At 42.2% G+C, this 23,851-nt stretch overlaps 1 protein-coding gene across 1 annotated transcript in view; it reads right to left on the bottom strand.

The window, feature by feature from the left end:
• Positions 1-23,851, bottom strand: part of LOC127424128 (RIMS-binding protein 2-like) — a 163,399-nt gene that overhangs the window by 86,602 nt on the left and 52,946 nt on the right. The window contains exon 3 of the mRNA XM_051669049.1: positions 10,038-10,121. Coding sequence (XP_051525009.1) covers positions 10,038-10,121 — 84 coding nt within the window. The remainder of the gene's footprint in view (positions 1-10,037; positions 10,122-23,851) is intronic.

The raw sequence follows: 23,851 nt of genomic DNA on the forward strand, positions 1-23,851 counted from the left end.
CATTACAACCATTAATTACAGTTACATTACACACATTACTACCATTGACTGGCATTACAAGCCTTCATTAAACATCAATATACCTCTAGATAGTGATAACACTACAACTAGTCCTGAGAAATGTAATGACATTAATCATATTTAAATGACATAATTTATGGCATAAACTTTTAACTAAATTTATGGCTGCCCTAAAATATAGCCAACTCAGTAAATTGTGATTGCTGCTTCCAGTGTAAACTTTGTTAATTACTGTATAATAGCAGCAAAGTGTATAATTGTAGGTGGTTTACAGTTGCCAAGCCACTCCGGACTTTTGTACTTTAATACAGAATTCAAATTATTTGTGGTAACGGGTATTTGAACATTGGATATTTACAACAGCTTTGACTGTGGCTCAACCAATCATATTTATAATGTATTACTGTGTTGTGTCTTACGTTTTTAACTAAAAGTGTTACCACATGGTTTTATTGAATTTCCAACAAAATATAACAACTGTATATCATGATATTGTTACTGTGACATAAAATTACTAAAACTGTGATAGAAACGTCATACCGCCCACCCTTAGGTGGGTGGAAATGAGAAAAGTGTGGGTTCTTAAGTTTTTTTTTTTTCTAGAATCGCTTTTCACGTCATGTAAGGACACCATCTCTTTTCCCCCCCATTTATTCCAATTAGCCTTTCAGAAGGACACACAATGACCACAAAAGCACAGAGTGCAACAACTGGAGCCGAGGGGACAAAGTGCCCTGCTTCGCCACTAATGGACACACACACACTAAAAAAACTCAAACATGGCGGCACACATTTATTCACAGAAACTACCACACACTACACAAACAACTCAGGGTACCTAACAGATAGCTCAAAGACTTGCACACACACACACACCACACACTGCTTTTAGGTAATTGAGTTTGGCCCTTGTAGCTTTTCACTCCATCTTTTTAAACAGTGTTCTAAAAATTTCCACTAGGATAGCATTATAGACACTTCCACTGGTAAAACTTTACTTAAGCGTGCTGTACTACAGTAGCATCCTCTCAGCGTTATGCACTGTGGAAACCTTTAGCCTTCAGTTGAAATATTTCTTAAGACTGAGTGAGATCTTCTTGCTGAGGATGAAGGAACTTTCTGTAATGCTGAACTCAGTCAGTTAAAGGTGAAGTGTACAATTTTTGCACCACTAGCATCACCATAGGGAATCACAAAATAACGACAGCTTGAAGGTGGTTTATCCCCCCAAATTACACACTTCACCTTTAAGATCATCGTAAGTAGTACAGTCATAATAACAGCATAAAAATTGGCTAAGGTCATCTTGATATCATGAAAATGCTATTCAAATAACACCATTACCCTATTTACAGTATGTAGTGCTATTTTTACAACCTGGTGGTGTCAAGACAAAAATCTGAATGGATTACAATTTAGAGTGCTGTAGTAGTTGTATCTTAACATGGTGAAGGATTTTGAAAATGCTGTAGGGAAAAAAATCCAGTTTTTTTATTGAGATAAATAATGATTCCATTATACTACAAGGAAGTGCACAGCAAATAGGGTTTAAAAAACAAGGACTAGGCGCTATCAGGCTTTGGTAATCGTTAAAATGTTTTTGTGTAAGACCTGTCAGGAGATTACGCTGAGTGTATTCTTACAGTCATTACTATGAAAATGGAGCCTCCTGTGGTATACAGAGAGTCCCAGTGGAGAGAAACATTTATACAGCTGATTCACACTGAGAGACATGTGTCCTAATGAGACACACACACATTTTCCTTCTGTAGATATCTAAAGAGGGACATACAACAGACTTCTATTCGTTTTCATAAAACTAATTATAATCACTGCAGACCAACTCAAACCCTAACCCTGTGACCAGAGATTTTGGCAGATTTAGCTAACTTCTGGAGACAAATTTGTAACCGAAGTACAGGTAAGAAATCCACACACTAGTAACTTGAATCAAATGTTGTGAATTGGCCTTCATAACACTGACATATTATAAATGAATTTTAAACAAAATGTAGGAGCATGTTCCCCTAATTCTGCCAAAGTAACCAAAAAATGTTACTCAATGATTCTATGAAAATATAAGAATGTGCAAAAAAAGGCACTCCCCAGCAGTGTTGGGTAAGTTACTTTCAAAAAAGTAATCCACTACTGATTACTAATTACTTATGTAAACATTTTAATTAGATTATTAATTACTTCATGTGGAATGAAACTTTACTTTGAAGTTACTTTCTAAAACCAATCAAACCTGCGAAAAAGCAAATGTGACACTAATAGCTCTTTTAGTACTTTAATATTGACTTAAAACAATAACAAAATTACAGCAATACGTCAAAAACAGCAACTTGGCTAAAGAGATCCAATGCATTTCTAAAAACGCAACTTAACTTTCTTATCTCAAATATGCTGAGTAGTATCTTCAGGTGTGTGTGTGTGTGTGTGTGTATGTCTATGTGTGTGTGTCCGCTATCTACAACCTTCTTCGCTGTGTGTGGCATGTATGCATTGGCATTCTTACCTGTTTCAATTGAAATGGGCCCCGCCCTCCAAAGGGTCCCCAACTGACATGCCAGAATTGAATAATTCACCCACTTAAAAAAATTATATAATATATATATATATATATATATATATATATATATATATATATAGCTATATTGTGGCCGTGGCGGCTGACTGGATTCCCGTAATCGTAATTTCTCTCTCCCGCTTGGCTTGTTCCACCTCTCTTTCTCACTCTTCTTTTCGCTCTCCAGGGGCTGGTTACATGAGCTATACATATGTTACAACTTAGCCTAGTTGTGGTGTAAATGGGCACTAAGTCACAATTTACGCACTGCTAAATATTTGAGCATTGCACCATTAAATTTAAGTAGAACGTAACCCTATGTATAAACTAAATATTTACGGAAGCCTCTGACCAGGAGTAACGGATGGAATAACAAGCAGACTCACTTAATGACATCAATGAACTCATGTTTTGGTTGACAGGCATCAGTCCTTTCGACATGTATATGATGATGTTGGCATTTACACTCGTTTACATTTATGGGAGAAAACATTATGTAAAAAACATATTTCTTCAGCATGAAACTGATCTAACGGTGCACTTTCCTGTGTACTCCGCCCGGTGTCAAGTTTCAACATATATGAAATAGATATTAAAATGAATAAAAGTCTATTTTTCCAGCCTGTTGTATTAATGTTTATTTATTTATTGTCCCTTATTCATTTTAGATACAGTTATTGAATATTGTTATTTACATAAGCTAAATATATCATTAAAGAAATCTTGTTTTATTGTGTATCGTATTTCAGTGGGGATATAATTTATTACAGCTGACAGTTAAGACAGTTATAAGCAAACAAGGTTTGAACAAGCTCAAACTAAAATGCACGGCTGTTTAACACTTCTGTGTACAAATTTGAAGGCTGCTTATTGGATCAATACAAGTAAACGTCATATTATGCGACTACACATAACTTTACGGAGAGCTTACAAACTATTAGTTAAGTCTTGCCTTAAGAACAGGTGGTGCAACCAAATTAAGCACTGACTTAGGCACTGACCTAGTAGTTACTAAGCCCTTAGTGTGAACTTTACATCCCAACTTACGTCAGACCTTACGCACAGCTGGTGCAACCTTACCCAGGCCTGGAGTGAGCTGTCCATGGTGCTGAAAGAGTGCAAAACACAATTCATTGTAAACTACATGTTATTGCTGTTGTTGTTAATTTAATATGAGGGAATTGTTTAAGCTGTTTTTATGTCAGCTGATACATAACACATAGTGCTATTCAGTGCCGAATAGTAGCTGCCGAAGGGCGAGGCTTCTCTTTATTCCAAAGCAAAAATAATAGCATTGTTTCAGTTTTTATTTAAGGGAATTGTTATGATTATTTTTATGCTGAGCTGATGATGCTGAAAGTGCACATAATGCATTTAAGGTGAAGTCCAAAAATATACATTATTGATCAAAACCAACTTGAATCTTTGCTTTTTTTCTCTCTTTTATGGTTTCTTTATGGGGGGTAGGGCCCCGTGTTAGCTCTTGAAACGGGCCCCCAGATGCTTAAGGCCACCACTGCATGTATGTGTACAGTATGCTTGTTTACCTGTGTTTGTGCTGGTGTGAAAGACAGAAAAAGAATACTAATGAACTGAAAACATTTCTGAAAACCCATTTGCAGACAGCTTTGATAGTAAAACCATTGTGTATTTGAATGCTAGTTGTTTCTTTTCAGTGTGCATATACAGGTTTGCTTGTGTGTTGCATCATGCATGTCTGTGTGCATGTACAGTATGTCTGTTTGTGTGTGAACATGTGCAGCATGTGTGTGTTTACACAACTTTACAGAGAGTGGATTATTTCTGCCTCCCTGCTTGTGCTCGAATGAATTGAGTATCCTTTATCACTTGCACATCTGTAACGCTATTGCACTGAGTTTGTGTTTTATTGTGTACAGTACATAAAGAACATAAAAAGCAGTTTGCTTAGCGACAAATTTTTCAAGACGCCATTCTGCAAATGTTCCCACCTTGTGAGCGATATATCCCTGTGTCGGACAGGAACGAGCGCTGTTTTCCATATACACCAGAAACCGATCCCCTCTCCTCCCCTGGCATCTGCAGAGGGACACCCAAGGGAGATGCGTGGAGATTTGAGGAGGATTTGTTGGCGGCCTAGCCTTGCGTGCCTCAGCCAGGGCTCGCTGAGATTGTTTATGAGCACATGAAAACTTGAAATGCTTCACTTTCATTTAAATTTGAATAAACAACTACACTCCACTGCATCCATAGTAATGCTGCTCACTCATCTGCTGTCGCCTCACGTGTCCTCTCTATGCCATGGTGGTTTGTCAGAGCGCATGCTCATTAGCTGTCACAGCAACACACATAAAAGTACCAACATAGGACTTAATGCATTTTAAAATGCATTCTACTTAATTAATATTATTGTCTTAGCAATAAATGTGTAATTCAAGTAATGTAATTTTATTCATGTCTGTAACTGTAATTAGATTACTTATTTTGTAACGCATTACACCCAACACTGCTCCCCAGCATGTGTATAATTAACATAACCATATATGCAATGGTAAGGGGTTGGCCATGATTAATACACATTTCTAAATAGATCACCCACATTTTAGCCATGCTGGTTCTGGATTTATTTTTCCCATAAATTTTTGCCACAGGGATTAGGGATATGCACGGATAGAAATTATTTGATTAACCATTCGATGCGCATGTATTTGAAAACCAAAATCCCTATTCGGTTATTCTACACATGCAATAAAGGTCTTCAACCAGAGCTTCAGAGCCAGATGGGATCCAACAAACCGTGGGGTTCAGGACCGGGTATTGGGTCAGTTTTTCAAGTACAGGCCAACTTAGGGTCTCTTAACAAAATTATTATTATTTTTTTTTAAAAACATTTTTACGTGCATCTGCGCTATATATTTTCAAAAGTGTTTTCTATTTAAACACATGTTGGATGGACGTCTTAGACCCCTGTGCCACATCTTCCTTTTTTAATGTGTGTCGTGCAGGATCGCAGCATTTATTTGTATATATTATTTTATCTCAAGACACCTGCTTGCTGTTTCATTCGTTGCACTGCATGTAGCTTTTATAGCGCATATCTGGGCAGGATCTAGGAAGGTGCTGGGGTGTACTTTGCTCCCCCAAAACATCCCTATACCCCCCCAAGCGCAAGGGGAGCAAAGTATCGAATTGCACCGTCATGGTGCTAACCCTAGCTCTAATGAAATGCGCTGGAATGGAAGACACGTGCACAACAACAGAGCGCATATCAGGCTTGGCACATAAATTACTTATTTCCGGTCTTTAAGAATACTATGTTGCAGGCAGTGACAGTTTAATTATTTTTGTTTGACTTTAATAAGAACGGTTTTATCATTTGAAGATCTATGTATTGTGCTATTTAGGCTCATAGCTCACTGTGCATTTTATTCCCTGCTATTTTGAATAGTATTTGATGCATATCCATTGTAATAAATGTTCTTTATTCCCAAGTCCCAACCAATAACTGCTAGTGAACCCTCGCGGTTATCTCAATTGTTTCCATCCACATCCCTAAAAGGAATTTCATGAACATTTTCATAAAAGATTTCTAAGCCATGGACCAAACCAACCAGCTCTGATGTGAATCATTACAAACTCTGATTTGAATCAACAAAGTATTTGAAAATCAGACAAAAAGACAAAGGTACTTAACATCTTAAATGAGGAAAAGAAATACAATCCCATGAAGCATTGCAAATGATGTAATACAATTTAAAAAATGGAAAAATATACAACTGTTGATTGAAAATTCTTGATTATAAGTATAGAAACAAGATATTGTAAAGTTATTGCAAAATATTCACGTGTATACAAATTTATTAGCAGACTCTGTTGTGTCATTCACATGGCATAATGGAAGTGGTCGTGTGCTGCTGGGCTTGTTTGGCATACTTTGTTGGCAGCGATTCTCTGATTGACAGATCTTTCTCTGTTGAATCATGGGTAGTTTTGTTCTTCACCAGAAATTTCGCTATTAAACGGCATTTAATTTTTTTGTACTTGAAATGACATGGACTGATGGCATCAATAGAATCACATACCATCAATTAACAACTTCAGAGCTCTCAGTAGGCCTGTCTTTAAAGGTTTAAGTCATCATTAATAATCAATTCCTCTATGAAAAAAATTAATGGGAATTTTAACTTCCGGAAACAGACTGTGCTCTATCGTACTTTATTTTGAGCTTCTTTTTTTTTTCTGATGGCAGAAACACAAATAGAACTCCTTTTGGCTCTTGCAGAGTTGGGTGATTCTACTGGCAGCAGCCATGTGCTGAACCAGAGGCTACATCTACTACTAGAGTTTATGACGCATCATACAAGAGCACATTTTCAGCTGATTCCATAAAAGACCGAAAACCAGGAATCAAATGTGAAACTCAGGGCATGACCCATTTAAAACGTTTTCCTCAGCTCTCAAAAGACCCAGCAAGCCTCTCTCATGTGTAATGGATGAAAAGCTTTTTCTGAATGTTGAGGTGAGATTAATATAGAAAAAAAGAGAGATTCTTTAAAAGAGCTTCCCTGGCAGTCAGGGGCGATTAGCCTCTGTACACTCATTCTCTCTCATCTTCCTATTTCTCCCTTTACCCCTCTTTGCGCTTGTGTTTTTGTCCTTCTCCTCGCTTTGTTTCCCCTGACAGTGGACCCTGGAGTCAGCTCTCCATGTCTGCTGTGTGGGGACAGCGAGCAAGAGAGAGAAAGAGAGAAAACGCCCTTGAGAGTGATGAGTATGTATGTAGTTGTTTGTGTGTGGTCAAAGTATAGGAGCACAGCAGGCTTGTGGAAAACTAAAAGCTTTTCTAACATCTATGTGCTTCTACCGTGAAAAATACCACCATCAGCAACTATGTTCCAGCAAAGGTTGACTGACTGGATCGAAATGTATTGTGCCAATCAAAACGCAGCCTAATTACATGATGCTACAGCTCAGAGTTCTCATGGGAGGGCTTGAAAAAGTAGGACACTTCCCACAAGGTTGGCGGTTTTATCCCCAGTACAATCCTAATCTACCTACCAGTGTAGTGCCTTTGAGCGAGGCACTGTCACTTGTGTTCTGGTCACAATTAAAGGAGCCATCATCGAAAAACAGGATTTGTCTTGCTTTTTTGGAAATAAAAGTGTGATGTGCAATGTTGATACCTTAAATTTCACAATTCAAATCTTCCTCAGTGCACTGCTCATTTTTTCTTGTTGTGATGTCAAAGAGGTTGTTATTGAAGGATGGGGCAGAAACAACTATACTTAAGAACCCATAAATAAGCATTACTCATTTTACTTGAAGAGCGGTTAACCAACCATTTACATAATGAAGTGTTAAATATACCAAAACAATAAAAATAACCTGTTTAATTCTAGGGTGAGAGAGAGGGTGGAAAACTGTCATGTTATACTAATTATGACTGTTTTTGGAGCAAGAAACTTTGACTCAGCTGCACAATTAATCAAATTAAAGATTTAGATTACGATTACAGCCAACATGATCACACGGGAAATTGACATGTTGCTTCTTAAAGTTCATGTACTCCGAAATCAGTCCCATAAAGCTAGATTATGGTCAAGCATCATCCCCTATCTGACTGTAGATCCGAGGAGGGCGGGGCTGGGCTGGAATGACGCACGCCCGGTCCTCAATCAGCCTGATGGGGCGCGCAAGTGATAAAGGCGGCCGGGGACGACAGTTCGAGAGAGAGAGAATTACAGGCAGCTGTGCTGTGTGTGTTTATGGTTGTGTGTTTTTGTTTAAGTTGTTCGTTAAATTATTTAATTTGTCAAGCCGGTTCTCGCCTCCTCCTTTCCACTGAACCCCCTTACACTAGTGCCGAAACCCGGGAGGGAGGAGGGATTCCCGTCGCAGAGTCCTCGACACTGCCGTCCACCCAGGGAAGCGCCGCTGCCATCCGCTGGGGGACGGAGTAGCCCGACCACCCGGATGCGGGGAATGGCCGCCGTCCGCGAGGCGAGTGGGGACTGGACTCCCCGACCGCCTGGAGCGAGGGAGCCACTGCCGGGGGCAGAGGAGTGCCCTGCCGTCCCCTAGAAACGCAGAGGAGTCGAGAGAAGACCGCCATCCGTGGGGGGGGGAGGAGGGAAGCGACTCCCCGGCCGCCTGGAGTGGTAGGGCCGCTGCCAGGGGTGGAGGAGTGTCTCCATGGGATACCGGGAAAGCGGAGGGGCGTTCTGTCTGCTGGGGTCGGAGGTCTGACTCTGGTCTGCCCGGGGAGGAGCGGCTGCCATCCGCCTGAGAGGGTGGAGGAGTGATCGAGGACCACGCGATGGCGCATCAGAGAACCGGTGAGTTTCTTTTTCTCTCTCTCCTCTCTCTCTCTCTGTCACTCCGTGTTGGCCTTTCCCTCGCCTGTTTTGTTTTTGTTGTTGTTGTTTTTCCCCTCCTGTCTCCTCCCAGGTCGAGAAAGGCGGGGATGCAAGGCACGCCCCCCGGAGAGGAAGGGGGGGATGTACGTCATGCCGGGGGCTCTCCGGCCTGAGGCAACTCCTGGAGGAGTGTAGAGCCGAGGAGGGCAGGGCTGGGCTGGAATGACGCACGCCCGGTCCCCAATCAGCCTGATGGGGCGCGCGAGGGATAAAGGCGGCCGGGCACGAAAGTTCGAAAGAGAGAGAATAACAGGCAGTTGTGCTGTGTGTGTTTAAGGTTGTGTGTTTTTGTTTAAGTTGTTCATTAAATTATTTAATTTGTCAAGCTGGTTCTCGCCTCCTCCTTTCCACTGAACCCCCTTACACAGACGTTTTTGCATCGATTCAAATGTGATAACCTTCCCCTCCACCCTCCAAGACACAGGTTCTAGTCCCATGGAAACCAGAAAGTAATTGTGTACACATAAGCAATGGTGATCACATTTCAGAGGTTGTATTTTCATTCTAAAATTATACGGATGATTAGGTTTAAGGTTGGGGTTTGGATTAGGGACTGGAGTTAATAAACTATGCATTCCTGTTGACTGCATTACACAATTTACAACTAAAAATACTACTTGCTTTTGGCTCCACTCTGTGGCCATTTCACCCGAAAATGGAGCTCACATGTGCCCATATGTCTTACAACACTTTCACCTCTGGCCACTGAGGGGCAGAGATTCGAATTTCAATAAGCACAGACCTATTTTAACAGCAAAATTGTAACCTTCTGTTGCTAAATTCACAGTGTGATAAGTTTGTTACAGCTGTCATAATTAACTAATTGTGAAAAGTCTTGATTAAAGCATTCCATTTACTGCAGGTACATTACTGTAGACAATTATGATTTTGGTCGATGCAGCACAAATCCCAGTCATAAATGCACCATATTCAGAATAGAATATGTCAGACTCAGAACAACAATAGATGTGTAAAGTAAATATCCCAGAACAGTTTTCATATGACACTCTGTAAGGCCCTCTCAGAAGACGTGAACTTGTAAAGACTCTCACCAGTGTTTGACATGACTGGCTCTTTTTCTTCACCTCCTCCTCAAGCACTTCACACTCCTTACTCTTCCTGCTGATCTCAGTCTCCTGAGGGAGGGAATAAAATAAACAATGTTAGATGGATAAATGGATTCAAAATGCTGTAAGAGACCATGTGGCCCAATGTAACCACCACTCTTTATATGCGTGTATGTGTACAAGTGTGCACATGCCTGTGTAGGAAATAGTACCACTTTCTTTGAGCCAGTGGGCCCCAATATACATCATCTATAAACTGTTCTATCTTGCAACCATTTGCTATACCACAATGCTTCAATGCCACCTGCAAGACGCTAGAGTCTAAAAGTCACTATAAGTACAAATCAACTGAAACAAAGCCCCCACACAATTCTAAATGCACCTACATGCACATACTCGTTAATATCTAAAAAGTCTACAAGCCTTGTCTATAGCTGTCTATAAAAAGCTCCCAAACCCATACCTCTATTTAGCAAAAAAAAAATAAATAAAAATAAAATAAATGTATAATAAAGAAACCTTAAAACATTTTGTTCTGACAGTCAACAGAAGGTATCCAGCACTGACGTGCACAGAACAGGGGCTACAAGCCCCTGCGCCTTTCGTTCACAAATATAATGCCCCTCCCCCCACCCCCCTCTTCACACTCTGTCCATGTCCTTTCGCCCATGCCCCTGCTAAGATCTGTGCACGTCACTGGTATCCAGACTATGATTGGAAGATTGTAATGGAAGTATGTAATTTTAAAGCAAGTGGTATCTGCAGACAAATTACACTATAACTTTTTCAGAGCTAACGTCACTATTCTTAGCCATTTTAGAGGATGTATGAATCCAGTTCCCCTCAAGTTCACACAAGTGTACTAGCAGAGTAACCACAGGTGTAGTTTATCACATTAACTAGGGGTGTGCTGCGAAGCCTATATCTGTATCTGTCTCTGTATTCGAACAGAACTGGGTGTGGGTGTGGCTTAAACAGGAAGTGCGTCAAAACTAAATGAAGCGTCCATTTTTAAGTGTTACTCTTACGTTTATAGTTTCTATTAATAAAATATGCCTTGTGTATGCCTTTTCATAATAATAATAATAATAATAATAATAATAATAACAATAATTATCATTATTATTATTATACAATTATTATTTAATTAAATTATAATTGTGAATTTGTTGGCCACATTAACTGTGGAATATGCTGTTAACTGTGGTTTCTCCTGGTATTTCAGATGCCTGAAACTGAATTTTCATTCATCTGTTGATGTATAACAACATTATTCTGGAGGCAGCAAGTATCAAGCAAAATGTGAAATGTCCAGCACACATTTTGCATTGAATAATAAATACAAATTCAAACACTAAAAGAATTATAATAAATCAATATAGCCTACAAACAGGTGAAAGTCCCGTAAGCCTATCAGGAATTTTTACGATAGCACACCATCATTTAGTTAAATACTAGTATTACTACTACTACTACTACTACTACTACTACTACTACTAATAATGTTATTTATACAGTGCCTTTTCAGAGCTCAAGAGCATTTAACATTCACAAATTTACCACAGTTTAAAGAAGAAAAAGAAGAAAAAAGACAGCGCAAGTTTCAGTTTTTTACATGAGCAGCAATATTCCAAATAGATGAATACTATATGGAGCATTTATACCTTTATGGAGCATTATAACTTTTTTTCTGAATAAAGTCTTAACCAGATAATTACCTAAATCGCTGATGTGAAAATAAATGTGGTCAACTTTAAGAGGGTAGACAAGCTCCAACGTGAAATCATCACTTCAGGTCATGAATTTACCATCATGCTCAGGTTTAGGCTATAAATAAATACATGGGAATCACGTGTGAATCGTGCGATACATTAACATAGACATTTCAAGAAGTGGAAAGTGTAAATGATGTTGTATCTTAGTTAATGTTCCACTTGACAAGCTCCAGACACGAACAATTTACAGAGACCGCAAATGGAGTCGAGACAGCAGATATCCGATCTGAAATCACACCGTGCGCTTTTTCATTCATAAGGTTTACACTTTAGAAAAATTGGCTGCACAGATTCCTAAATTCATTGTAATTTAGAATATGTTCATTTTTCAATGTTTCTTTATGCTTGTATTTCTTGGATTATCAGTCAAATGAATATTTTTTATATTATTCGGATGAATCCATTATTTGTTTTGAAGTCATTATTCGTGCCTTTCCGAATAGGATATTCGGCTTCTGGCACATCCCTACCATTATCTATGGACATGTTTCACTAACATTTGACAACCAGAAAGTGTCTGAATAAATTTTGTTTTAATTTTGAACAGTACATCCATGACCCCGTTTCCACCTGATATTAAGATGCATTTTTGGTGATCTGATCACAAGTGCTCAGCACTAAATACAAGTGTAAACGAGGTCCAAGACATTTTTTTATCGGATCACTGAATCCACATACGGAGGTGGTCAAAAATGCATGAGACCATGTCACATTTGAGGTGTGAAATGCAATCCATCCTGAATGCATCCCAGACAGCAGTGAAGCACCACCCCTCACCTGTCAATCAACCGCTGGTTATGTGCGGCTTTAAAAGGAAACAGCCATCCGATTGGAACATTTGAAACCGCGAATATATATACAAGAATGAGAACTTCATGGATCTTCTTCAGTTTGTCTGATATCAACATGTTGTGACACGGATGAGTAGTACATATATCTGAAGCTCAGGTTAATACTGCAGTAATGGAAAATTCTGCTCGAAATGTGCGTAGGTCATATTTCAGCTGGATCTGGGAGAAAAAGCATGCCATTTTTTCATGCTTTCTTTGTCTTTTATGACTTTAGCGGTTTATTATCATGCAGTAACACACTGACATAATAGTGATTGATGTTGGTTGTCATGAAATCAGAGGCCCTCTCCTTGAAATCTGAACACAAGTGGTCAGAGGAGACACATTTGAGATGCATTGTGATACCAGGTGGAAACAGGAATGTGTCTCTTCTGACCACGTGTGATCAGATCACCAAAAATGCACAGTAATACCAGGTGGAATCAGGGCCTAAGTACAAAACATAACAAACCTCATTTTGTCAAATTAATCATTTGAAAGGTGCGCTTGTGTTATCTTTTTTATTTTATTTTTTTAAATACATGCCACTTGATTTGATGTTTATTTAATAATTATCTAATGCAATGACAATCATAGATTTTTAGGTGTGGCTCAATTTTAAGTGTCCTACTACTATTTAGGGCCACTCTATGTGTGTTGGTGAGGTAAAACACAGTATTTCTCTTCCCAACATAAGCAGCTGAAATGACCTGTGTCAGCTGAAAGATCTCGCTGTGACACACACAAAAAACACACATACACACACCAGGGCACTGTGGTTTAGGTAATTTTGCAACGTTTTCCATTACAACACTACCGTTTCGAAGGACAATGTACCTGCCAATGGCTAAACGGCTTTCACTGGTCTCTTGAGAGGCACGTACCTGTATACTGCGTGCTTGCATGGGGGATTGGTTAGGTATGTGTGTTTGTCGGCTACAGATGGTCATCCCATCCTCATAATGGGTATATCAGTCTCAGGAGAGGCTGACATAAGCTGTGTGTGAGTGTGTGCTTGCGTGCAAGCAGGTATTAGTGAATGGCAACATCCATCGTGTTGAGTGACACCTGGTATGGAGAGACAGAAGCCCCAATTACAATAATAAATTAATATCTATGAGGATGGATGGATGCATGGATGGAATAATGGATGAAAAAGCCTATATTAGAGAGATATGGCCTATTCAATCCTTCATGGGTGATCAGCAGTTCATCACACACATGCAGAAAAAGAGACAGGGATGACATTACCCCACCTGACCTCTCTTTATGACATGATGTGTTAACAGATCTCAAGGGATTTTAATTTTTTTTTATCCCTGGCCAAAACTATGGAAACTACCAGTAAAACGTTTGCACACCCTTGACTGAATTTATGTTTCTCCTGATCTTAAAAACTGTTTGATCTAAAGGCTTATGCTTAAATGCTTGGAATTTGTTTTCTAGACAAATATGCATTGTACCTGCGTATGAATTTCTTTAAAAAAAAATTTCACCGGATTGTTAATGAAAAGCAGTAAACAAGTGCCCAGCATATATAGAAACTTCAATATTGTTTAAAAGGCATGTAAAGAGTAACTATTTTAAGAGGAAAAGACTAGTGGAAAGGTAAGAAAGGTTCAGTTATATTTAGATTTGCTGAATTTTGCCCATGGAAGGTGTTTTGATTTGATCCTCTTGTTCATCAAGCCATTGAAATTGTTTATGTGGATTATGGATACATCATAGGGGAGCAGTGTTTAGGAGCACCTGGCCATTCTCATAATCTTTAGCTCATTATATCATCATTAAGCCAGCAGGCCTAACGATATCCAGCGGATGGCTGCCAATACAGTTGTGCATCCACGACCATGTATGGCAGAAATTGGCTTCAGACATTGTGGACTGGAGGAATCCTTCTCTACCAATGTAAATGTTTCTGGATTTTAGAAGCAGACTGAAAGATGATTTATGAGACATGTATATTTGTATAATTTTAGCACAGAAGATGAGGTCAAGGTCACCTTCTTACATAGCCTAAAGATCATACATCTGCATGTTGACCCCCGAAACAAGAAGCTTCCAAAAGGCTGACATGATTTCCGTTTTTTGGAAAGCTATGGCAATTTTTGAGGCTCCATTTGGAATAATAATTTAGTACTCTAATCTAGACTCATATATGTGTATTCTATTAATTTGTCCCCTTTATGTTCATGAGAGCGTGTATGTACTGTACAGTTTGTGGTAAGTTGCATTTAACATGTACACCCATTACAGCTCCATATGCAATAATGCTGCTCCATATGCTCATTCAAGTAAGCATTTGCTGTTTCCACAGCATACATATGGTGTGTTTCTGTCTTAATAGCCTATATATCCATATGCTGCATCATTTTCACTATGGAAGCATCAATCCAGGGCTCTATCGCTCAAATGGCTTCATAATGCAGAAAATAGAACTTTGTTCTGTGCTCAGCGTAAACATGACATTCCTTGTATGAATATATGAATAAGTGATTCAGATTACACACTGTTGTGCAACTCATATTCAACTATCAGATACTTGTTTCAGAGAAAGCTTCAAATCTCAAAAGACAGGACAACCTTTTTTCACCAAAAATGAAAATTCTCTATTATTTACTTACCCTCATGCCATCCCAGTTGTGTATGATTTTCTTTCTTCAGCAGAACATAAACACAGATTTTTAGAAGAATATCTCAGCTCTATTGGTCCTTACAATGCATGTAATTGGGTGGTCAGACCTATAAAGCTCCAAAAATCACATAAAGAAAACCATATTTCCCTATCTGTCACTCACTCGACGTTGGTGTCGATGTAGTGACACTAGGGGTCACTCTTGGGAGCCCGAGACACCTCTGGTCTTTGATAAAAGGCCAATGAAAATTGGCGAGTGGTATTTGTATGCCACTCCCCTGGACATACGGGTATAAAAGGAGCTGGTATGCAACCACGCATTCAGATTTTCTCTTCGGAGCCGAACGGTCATGCTCATTGAGCTGAATAGCACTGTTCATTCACCTCTGCTGGATCTGACGGTGCATTTCAGCGGCTTCTCCCTCTTCTACACTGGGCGTTCTAGAGAGTATATTTTCTGAAAGAGCATTTTTCCCCTCTAAAAGAGTATATTTCTCTAAAAGAGCGCACACACGGAATGTCTTTTTAAAGATGCGTCTTTCTAAAGATGCCTTTCCAATCGTGTGTTATTCCTGGTTGCGGTCGTTTTCTCTCAACTTCGGATGGTCATGATCGCTGTCTTTCGTGTCTGGGCGCGACCCACATGGAGGCAGCGCTTATGAATGGTTCATGTTCTCACTGCGAGAACATGACCATGGCAACGTTGGCGGCTCCCCGCCTCGGTCCTTCTACCTACGGGTATGAGGTCAGCGTGGCTAGCACTGGGGGCGATTTGGGGACCTCAATGGGATTGTCTCCGCCGGGTATCCCCCCGCGGACCTCCCATTCCCCAGCACTTGTCGCACGGCGAGTCTGGCTTCTTGTTCGGAGCCAGCGAAGATGATGAGCTCTCAAGCGCAGCATCGGAGAGTGGGCTCGTCCAGTCGGACGCAGAAGCCTCAGCTGGGCTTCCCCTTTCGGGGACGTTCGCCCAGTCACAGGCCGATGCTGAAATGACCGACATGCTTTCCCGGGCGGCCGCGAGCATCGGGCTAGAGTGGAACCCTCCGCTCTCCCCTGAATCCTCGTGGCATGATGATTGGTTTCTGGGCTTGTGGCGCCGCTCAAAACAGCCGCGCCCCGCTCCAGTGCCATTCTTCCTGGAAGTGCATGAGGAGCTGACGAAGTCGTGGGAGGCACCTTTCACTGCCCAGCCCCGACTCCGCAGTTCCCCCGCTCTCACTACCCTTGATGGCAGGGTGGCCAGGGGCTATACGGCGATTCCCCTGGTGGATAAGGCGCTCACGGTGCACTTATGCCCGCAGAGCGCCGCCACCTGGCGTGGATGCCCTAAGCTTCCATCCAAGCCCTGTAGGCTCACGTCGTCCCTGACGGCTAAAGCCTACAGTGCTGCTGGACAAGCCGCCTCTGCCCTGCACGCCATGGCTCTCCTGCAGGTCCACCAAGCCAAGGCGCTGAAAGAACTGCACGAGGGTAGTTCCGCCCCAGATTTGATGCAGGAACTGCGTTCGGGGACTGACCTATAGACTGACGCGATAGAACCTGTCCCTCCAGCCGAGATGAAGAAAGAGTTTTACAGCCCCTACTTCATCGTACCGAAAAGAGGTGGTGGGTTGCGGCCAATCTTGGACCTGCGAGTACTGAACCGGGCTTTACACAGACTCCCGTTCAAGATGCTGACGCAAAGACGCATTCTGGCGAGCGTCCGGCATCAAGATTGGTTCGCGGCGGTAGACCTGAAGGATGCGTACTTTCACGTCTTGATCCTTCCTCAACACAGACCCTTTCTGCGGTTCGCGTTCGAGGGTCAGGTGTATCAGTACAAAGTCCTCCCTTTCGGCCTGTCCCTGTCTCCTCGCGTCTTTACGAAGATCGCAGAGGTTGCCCTTGCCCCGTTAAGGGAGGTGGGCATTCACATTCTCAACTATCTCGATGACTGGCTAATCCTAGCTCACTCTCGAGACGTGTTATGCGCACACAGGGACCTGGTGCTCTCACACCTCAGCCGACTAGGGCTTCGGGTCAACTGGGAAAAGAGCAAGCTATTCCCGGTTCAGAGCATCTCTTTTCTCAGTTTGGAGTTGGACTCAGTCTCCTTGAAGGCGCGCCTTACGAACGAGCGCGCCCAGTCGGTGCTGGCCTGTTTGAAGGTGTTCAAGCAGGGAACAGCGGTTCCACTGAAACTTTTTCAGAGGCTCCTGGGGCATATGGCATCCTCGGCAGTGGCCACCCCATTCGGGTTGATGCATATGAGGCCGCTTCAGCACTGGCTCCAGACTCGAGTCCCGAGATGGGCATGGCGTCACGGGACACACCGCGTGGCCATTATGTCGGTCTGTCACCATCTTTTTAGCCCTTGGACCGACCTCTCATTTCTACGAGCAGGTGTTCCCCTAGAACTGGTCTCCAGGCATGTCATGGTCATGACAGACGCCTCCAAAATGGGCTGGGGCGCTGTTTGCAACGGGCACGCAGCCGCCGGCCCCTGGACGGGTCCTCGACTGCATTGGCACATCAACTGCCTCAAGTTGTTGGCAATTCTGCTCGCCCTGCGGAGGTTCCAGCCGCTGATCCAGGGCAAGCACGTGTTATTTCGGACGGACAGCACGGCAGCGATAGCATATGTCAACCACCAAGGCAGTCTGCGCTCTCGCTGTATGTCACAACTCGCCCGCCGTCTCCTCCTCCGGAGTCGGCAGCACCTCAAGTCGCTTCAAGCCACTCACATCCCGGGCAACCTCAACACTACAGCGGATGCGCTGTCATGGCAGGTTTCCCTCAGGGGAGAGTGGAGACTCCACCCTCAGGTGGTCCAGCTGATCTGGAGTCGATTCGGATGGGCACAGGTGGACCTGTTCACCTCCCAAGAATCCTCCCACTGCCCGCTCTGGTACACCTTCACCGAGGCTCCCCTCGACATAGACGCGCTGGCACACAGCTGGCCCCCCGGACTACGCAAATATGCATTTCCCCCAGTAAGCCTGCTTGTACAGACTCTGTGCAAGGTCAGGGAGGACGAGGAGCAGGTCGTCCTGGTAGCACCCTACTGGCCCACCCAGACGTGGTTCTCGGACCTCACGCTCCTCGCGACAGCTCCCCCCTGGTGAATTCCCCTGAGGAAGGACCTTCTTTCTCAGGGACGGGGCACCCTCTGGCACCCGCGCCCAGACCTCTGGAATATCCATGTCTGGTCCCTGGACAGGATGCGGAAGACCTAAGTGGTCTACCACCCACATTGTTAGACACTGTAGCAAATTAGCTTAAAAAGGGAATTATTTATAATTAATTATAACTGGTTATAATCAATAATAAATATTTAGATTAGATCTTAGAATTAACTGTAGCAGAATCGATATTACAATTATTTGATCTGTCCGTCCACCAAGCAGACAATATAATTATTTATCAATTCTAGGAAGATTACTTTCCTGGCCAAGGAACAATAGCCTTCCTACTTATACAGTGCTAGCAGTAGTTTAGCATGTAGCAAGGAGCAACATTCAGTGACTTTGAATTGTGAGCGGAACACAGAGACAATCAATTGTGAATATAAGGGATTTAATAAATGAAACTATAACTAACATACAAACAAACTAAGCAAAACATACATATATAGAATGAAGGAAAGTAAGGAAAGGAGAGAGAAGAGCAAAGAATGGCAGTATTTCACATCAATTAACCACAACCTAAATGAGAATCATCAGAGGCACAATTCACCTTAAAAGGGGTTCAAACTTAAACGCGCATCTAATCAGTTGTAAATGGTTACTTGCATTGGTTTGTTGCTGAATAAGAGTCTTGATGTGGTAGACGAGGTTCTCGACGATTTCTTTAGGAGTGAGTTGAAGAAGTCCACAGCACATCCACAAAGTTACTTGAAGGTAAACACTGCCAGAAGGTTAAACTCAAGAGGAGAGTTTTGGAGTGTGTTGGTCTCAAGAAGAAGAGTTTTGAGCGATGATTAGTCTGCGTTCTGGAGTTTTAATAGTTCATTGCCACACCCATTTTGTGGGTGGAGTGGCCAATCAGAGGCATGCATTTTGAGCGGGAGAGACATCCTTTGTCTCCGTTTATGGCCCATTCGCATTTTATTGCTGATCTGGACCGCTAGTGCAGCTTTTAATTCAAAACATAGTAAGAACTGTTCGATGCATTTCATGATCACATGGTGTACATAATTGTGTGAGAAATAAAGAGAAGATCATTTTGATACCAAGAAGGTAACCTCCAGACGATATTAAAGCAGAGATACACTCATACACTTGAATATAGGCATTTAACGTCTAACTAATACAAGTAAAGGGTTTTAACTAAGTTAATATAATAAGGGAATATACATACGACACATGCATATAGCAGATACATTTAAAACTGCTTACTATGGCCTAAATAGAGAAAATGTCTTTAGGTGTGTGTGTGACGTGTTTTGGAATTACTGGAGACAGACAGCTGCTCTGGTGCCTGGCACGGGTGTCACCCCCCTTTCTGTGGAATGTGTTTGAAGCTTGATGGAGACACTCCAGAGGCGACCTGTTTTAGCATCCTTTTGATAGTGATAAAGACCATCTGCAATTTAGCACCCATATAAATGTAAACGCGGAGGCCAGGTCAGTAATTTATATGCAAATGTCAAAAGGCTAAAAGGGTTTTTTTTAAACAAAGTGTAATTAGCCATCACTGAACTTACACAGACGTTACAACACGATCACTCAGGCTAGGGCCCCCTCTACGAGGCACCTGTATGCCTTTAAGTGGCATCTATTCACTAAGTAGTGTTCTTCCCGACACGAAGACCCCCAGAGATGCGCAGTCAGATCAGTGCTTTCCTTCCTGCAGGAGAGGCTAGAAGGGAGGCTGTCCCCTTCCACCTTGAAGGTGTACGTTGCTGCCATAGCAGCACACCACGACGCAGTTGACGGTAAGTCCTTAGGGAAGCACGACCTGATCATCAGGTTCCTAAGAGGCGCCAGGAGGCTGAATTCCTCCAGACCGCACCTCGTTCCCTCATGGGATCTCTCTGTAGTTCTTCAGGGTCTACAGAGAGCCCCCTTTGAGCCTTTGCAGTCAGCCGAGCTTAAGGCACTGTCCTTGAAGACTGCCCTCCTGACTGCGCTCACTTCCATCAAGAGGGTAGGTGACCTGCAAGCGTTCTCTGTCAGCAAAACGTGCCTGGAGTTCGGTCCGGGTTATTCTCACGTGATCCTGAGACCCCGACTGGGCTATGTGCCCAAGGTTCCCACCACCCCTTTTTGGGACCAGGTGGTGAACCTGCAAGCGCTGCCCCAGGAGGAGGCAGACCCAGCCTTGTCGTTGCTGTGTCTGGTCCGCGCTTTACGCATCTATTTGGATCGCACGCAGAGCTTTAGAGTCTCTGAGCAGCTCTTTGTCTGCTTTGGTGCACAGCGGAAAGGAAGCGCTGTCTCCAAGCAGAGGATCGCCCACTGGCTCGTTGATGCCATAACTATGGCATATCTCGCCCAAAACATGCCGCCCCCGGTAGGGCTACGAGCCCATTCTACCTGTGGTGTAGTTGCTTCTTGGGCCCTGGCTAGAGGTGCCTCTCTAACAGACATTTGCAGAGCAGCGGGCTGGGCAACACCCAACACCTTTGCAAGGTTCTACAACTGGTTTCGTCCCAGGTAGTGGCACGCAACACAAGCGGATAAGCCCGGGATAGCCGGCCGGGTGTATCGCTTGCACATAGCACCTTCCACCTCCTTTTGAGCTGAAGACGTGTGCCATTAATTCCCAGTAGTGTTCACAAAATTTGTTCCCTGGTTGACTTCCTCCAAGCCCTGTGGCGGTCGAGTTTTCAGAGAGACTCACTGCCGGCCCAGTACACGCGCTAACTAAGAGCCCTGTTCTGGGGTAGGTGCTCTGCATGTGGTGGTTCCCTGTGGTCTCCGCAGTGTCTTCCCCTTGGGAGGGACACCCCCCGACTAGACCTGGCAGCCCAGTCGGATAATCCCCCTTCTTTTTTAGGGAGTGGAAAAAGAGAAGGGGAAAAGAGGCCACGACTGGGTTAAGCCTGTCTCTATCTTTGGGTAGTCGACTTGTCCCCAGAAAGGGCCGTTCGACACTCATAACTGTGTTGGGGGAAGTTACGTGTCGACCTGGTGTGCTGGCTATGAGACACACAGCAAGTCTGCCCACCACACGCCGCCAGTTCACGTAACACAGTTCAGCCTTGTGGCATTTGCATAGGGACCCCTAGTGTCACTACATCGACACCAATGTCTCGTTCCCTCCATCAGGGAACGGAGGTTACACCAGTAACCATGACATACTCCAGTGGTTAAATCCATATCTTCAGAAGCGATAAAAAATGTGGGAGAGAAACAGATAAAAAGTCCTTTTTTAATACTCTAAATCTCCACTTTCACTTTCACATCTGAAAGTCACATTTGGTGCCTGTTTAGTTTCACTTTTACATCTGAAAGTGAATGTTAAAGTGGAGATTTAGAGTAAAAAAAGGCTTAAATATTGTTCTGTTTCTCACCCACACCTATTATATTGCTTTTAAAGATATGGATTTAACCACTGGAGTCTTATGGATTACTTTTATGTTTCCTTCATGTGATGTCTGATCACTATTCAATTGCATTGTATGGACCTACAGAGATGAGATATTCTTCTAAAAATCTTTGTTTGTGTTCTGTTGAAGAAAGTCATACACATGGTATAAGGATGAGTAAATGATAATAGAATTTTTATTATTGGGTGAACTTTCCCTTTAAGGAAGGAAAACTGCATTTGAATTCCCCCACTGCCTGACTATTTCACAAATATCGAATCACAAAAAATCACTTGAATGTGAGCCCCAATTCCAATTCCCGACCCTTCTCCAAATAATATAGTGAGGATTAATATAGTGTGTGCACTGAAATACCAATCGAGCAATAGTGTTCAAAAAATGTGACATAATGCATATCATCTGTACAGCATCTGCCAGCGAGTAAATCTGTGCTGTGTAATCTCCTCTAGGTTTCACACACACTACATGACCAAAAATATGTAGACACCCGAACGCTACAACCATATGTGCTTGTTGAACATTTATTTTAAAACCATGGGTGTTAATAGGTAGTTGACCCTAACTTTTGCTGCTTTAACAGCTTTCACTCTTCTGAGTAGGCTTTCCACTATATGTTGAAACATGGTTGCAGGGATTTGCTCCTATTCAGACACAAGAGCATCAGTCAGGCACTGATGTTGAGTGATGATGGGGCTCACAGTCGCGTTCCAATTCATCCCAAAGATGTTCACTGGTGATCTTGGCTTTGTGCAGCCCACTCAAGTTCTTCTAGACCAGATTCAGGAAACAATATCTTTTTTTTATTTCATTTTGTACACAAGGGAATTGTCATGCCGGAACATAAAATGGTCCTATTCAAATAATGATCTAAGGAGATTGCATGGCTGTATGCTTGATTTAATGCACCTGTTAGTAATATGTGTAGCCAAAATAGCCAAACCTGCTAATTAGGAGTTGTCCACATGCTTTTGACCATACGTGTTTTTGATTACACACGAGGTGTCTAGATTGCATTGAGGTGCAATTCAGTACCAGTGTATTCCAGTGTAGTATAGTCCAATCAAGTGTTGAGTTACAAAACACAGATTCACAGCCTTAGTTTCTGGTGCACTGGTATGGTGTTGTAGTGTCTTAGAGTGTTCAGTGTCTGTTTTGTGAAGTTACATAACATGAATTGGCACTGTAGGTCTGTAATATGCCAGAGAGTAATGGCTGTATCATTCAAGCAGTTTGGCATTGCATGCTGTTCTTTGCTGGAGCGTAGAGTTATGTTATATAGAATGGCAGCATAGATGTGGGGTGTGGCTGTGTTTAATGGCTGTTGTAGAGCAGTAGGTTGTCTCCGATGTGGCGCTAAGTGTTGGTATGAATATTTAACATTTCATCAGAAGTCATTTGTCTTATAGCAGAGTGTTGATGTTCTTTTAAAGCCCTCGCTCGGGTTGGCTCGGACTACATGGTACACTGATACAGCACATGCTGAGATTAAATGGATGGAGGGAAAAACCTTTTCAGTGCAACGATCTATCAGGACTAATCTGCCTTACATATAATAGGTTTTTGCTGATGCTTTATCCATATTGTCTTGTCATGCTGTGTTACACTGAGCGCAAAGCTGTGCAACCATCTGTAAACTCACGTTAATTGGTACTCAGGTACAATGCTTTTTTTGAGCCCTTATGAAAAGTTGGCATAGCTCTTGTAAAACACATTCACTTCAAATGTTAAGTAATATGTAGTAAGACCATAGTAATCATAGGTAAAACACTTAATTTCCTCATTACCACTTGAAGATCAATGAAAATATGCTTTCTATAAAATGTAGCTACTATGGTATATTTGCTATGAAAAATTAAAAAGAAGCCTAAACACATAGTAAAAAACACATAGTGCAAAAGATGTGATACAAATTAAGGAGATTTCTTCAAATATGAACACAATATTTCCAAAAAACCCACTATACTTTCTACAGATAGTGTTAATGACCCAAGTTCAGCCATGAAACTCTATGTGGGTCAAGCTGA

This window comes from Myxocyprinus asiaticus, chromosome 33, assembly GCF_019703515.2.
Source record: "Myxocyprinus asiaticus isolate MX2 ecotype Aquarium Trade chromosome 33, UBuf_Myxa_2, whole genome shotgun sequence".
Taxonomy (NCBI): domain Eukaryota; kingdom Metazoa; phylum Chordata; class Actinopteri; order Cypriniformes; family Catostomidae; genus Myxocyprinus; species Myxocyprinus asiaticus.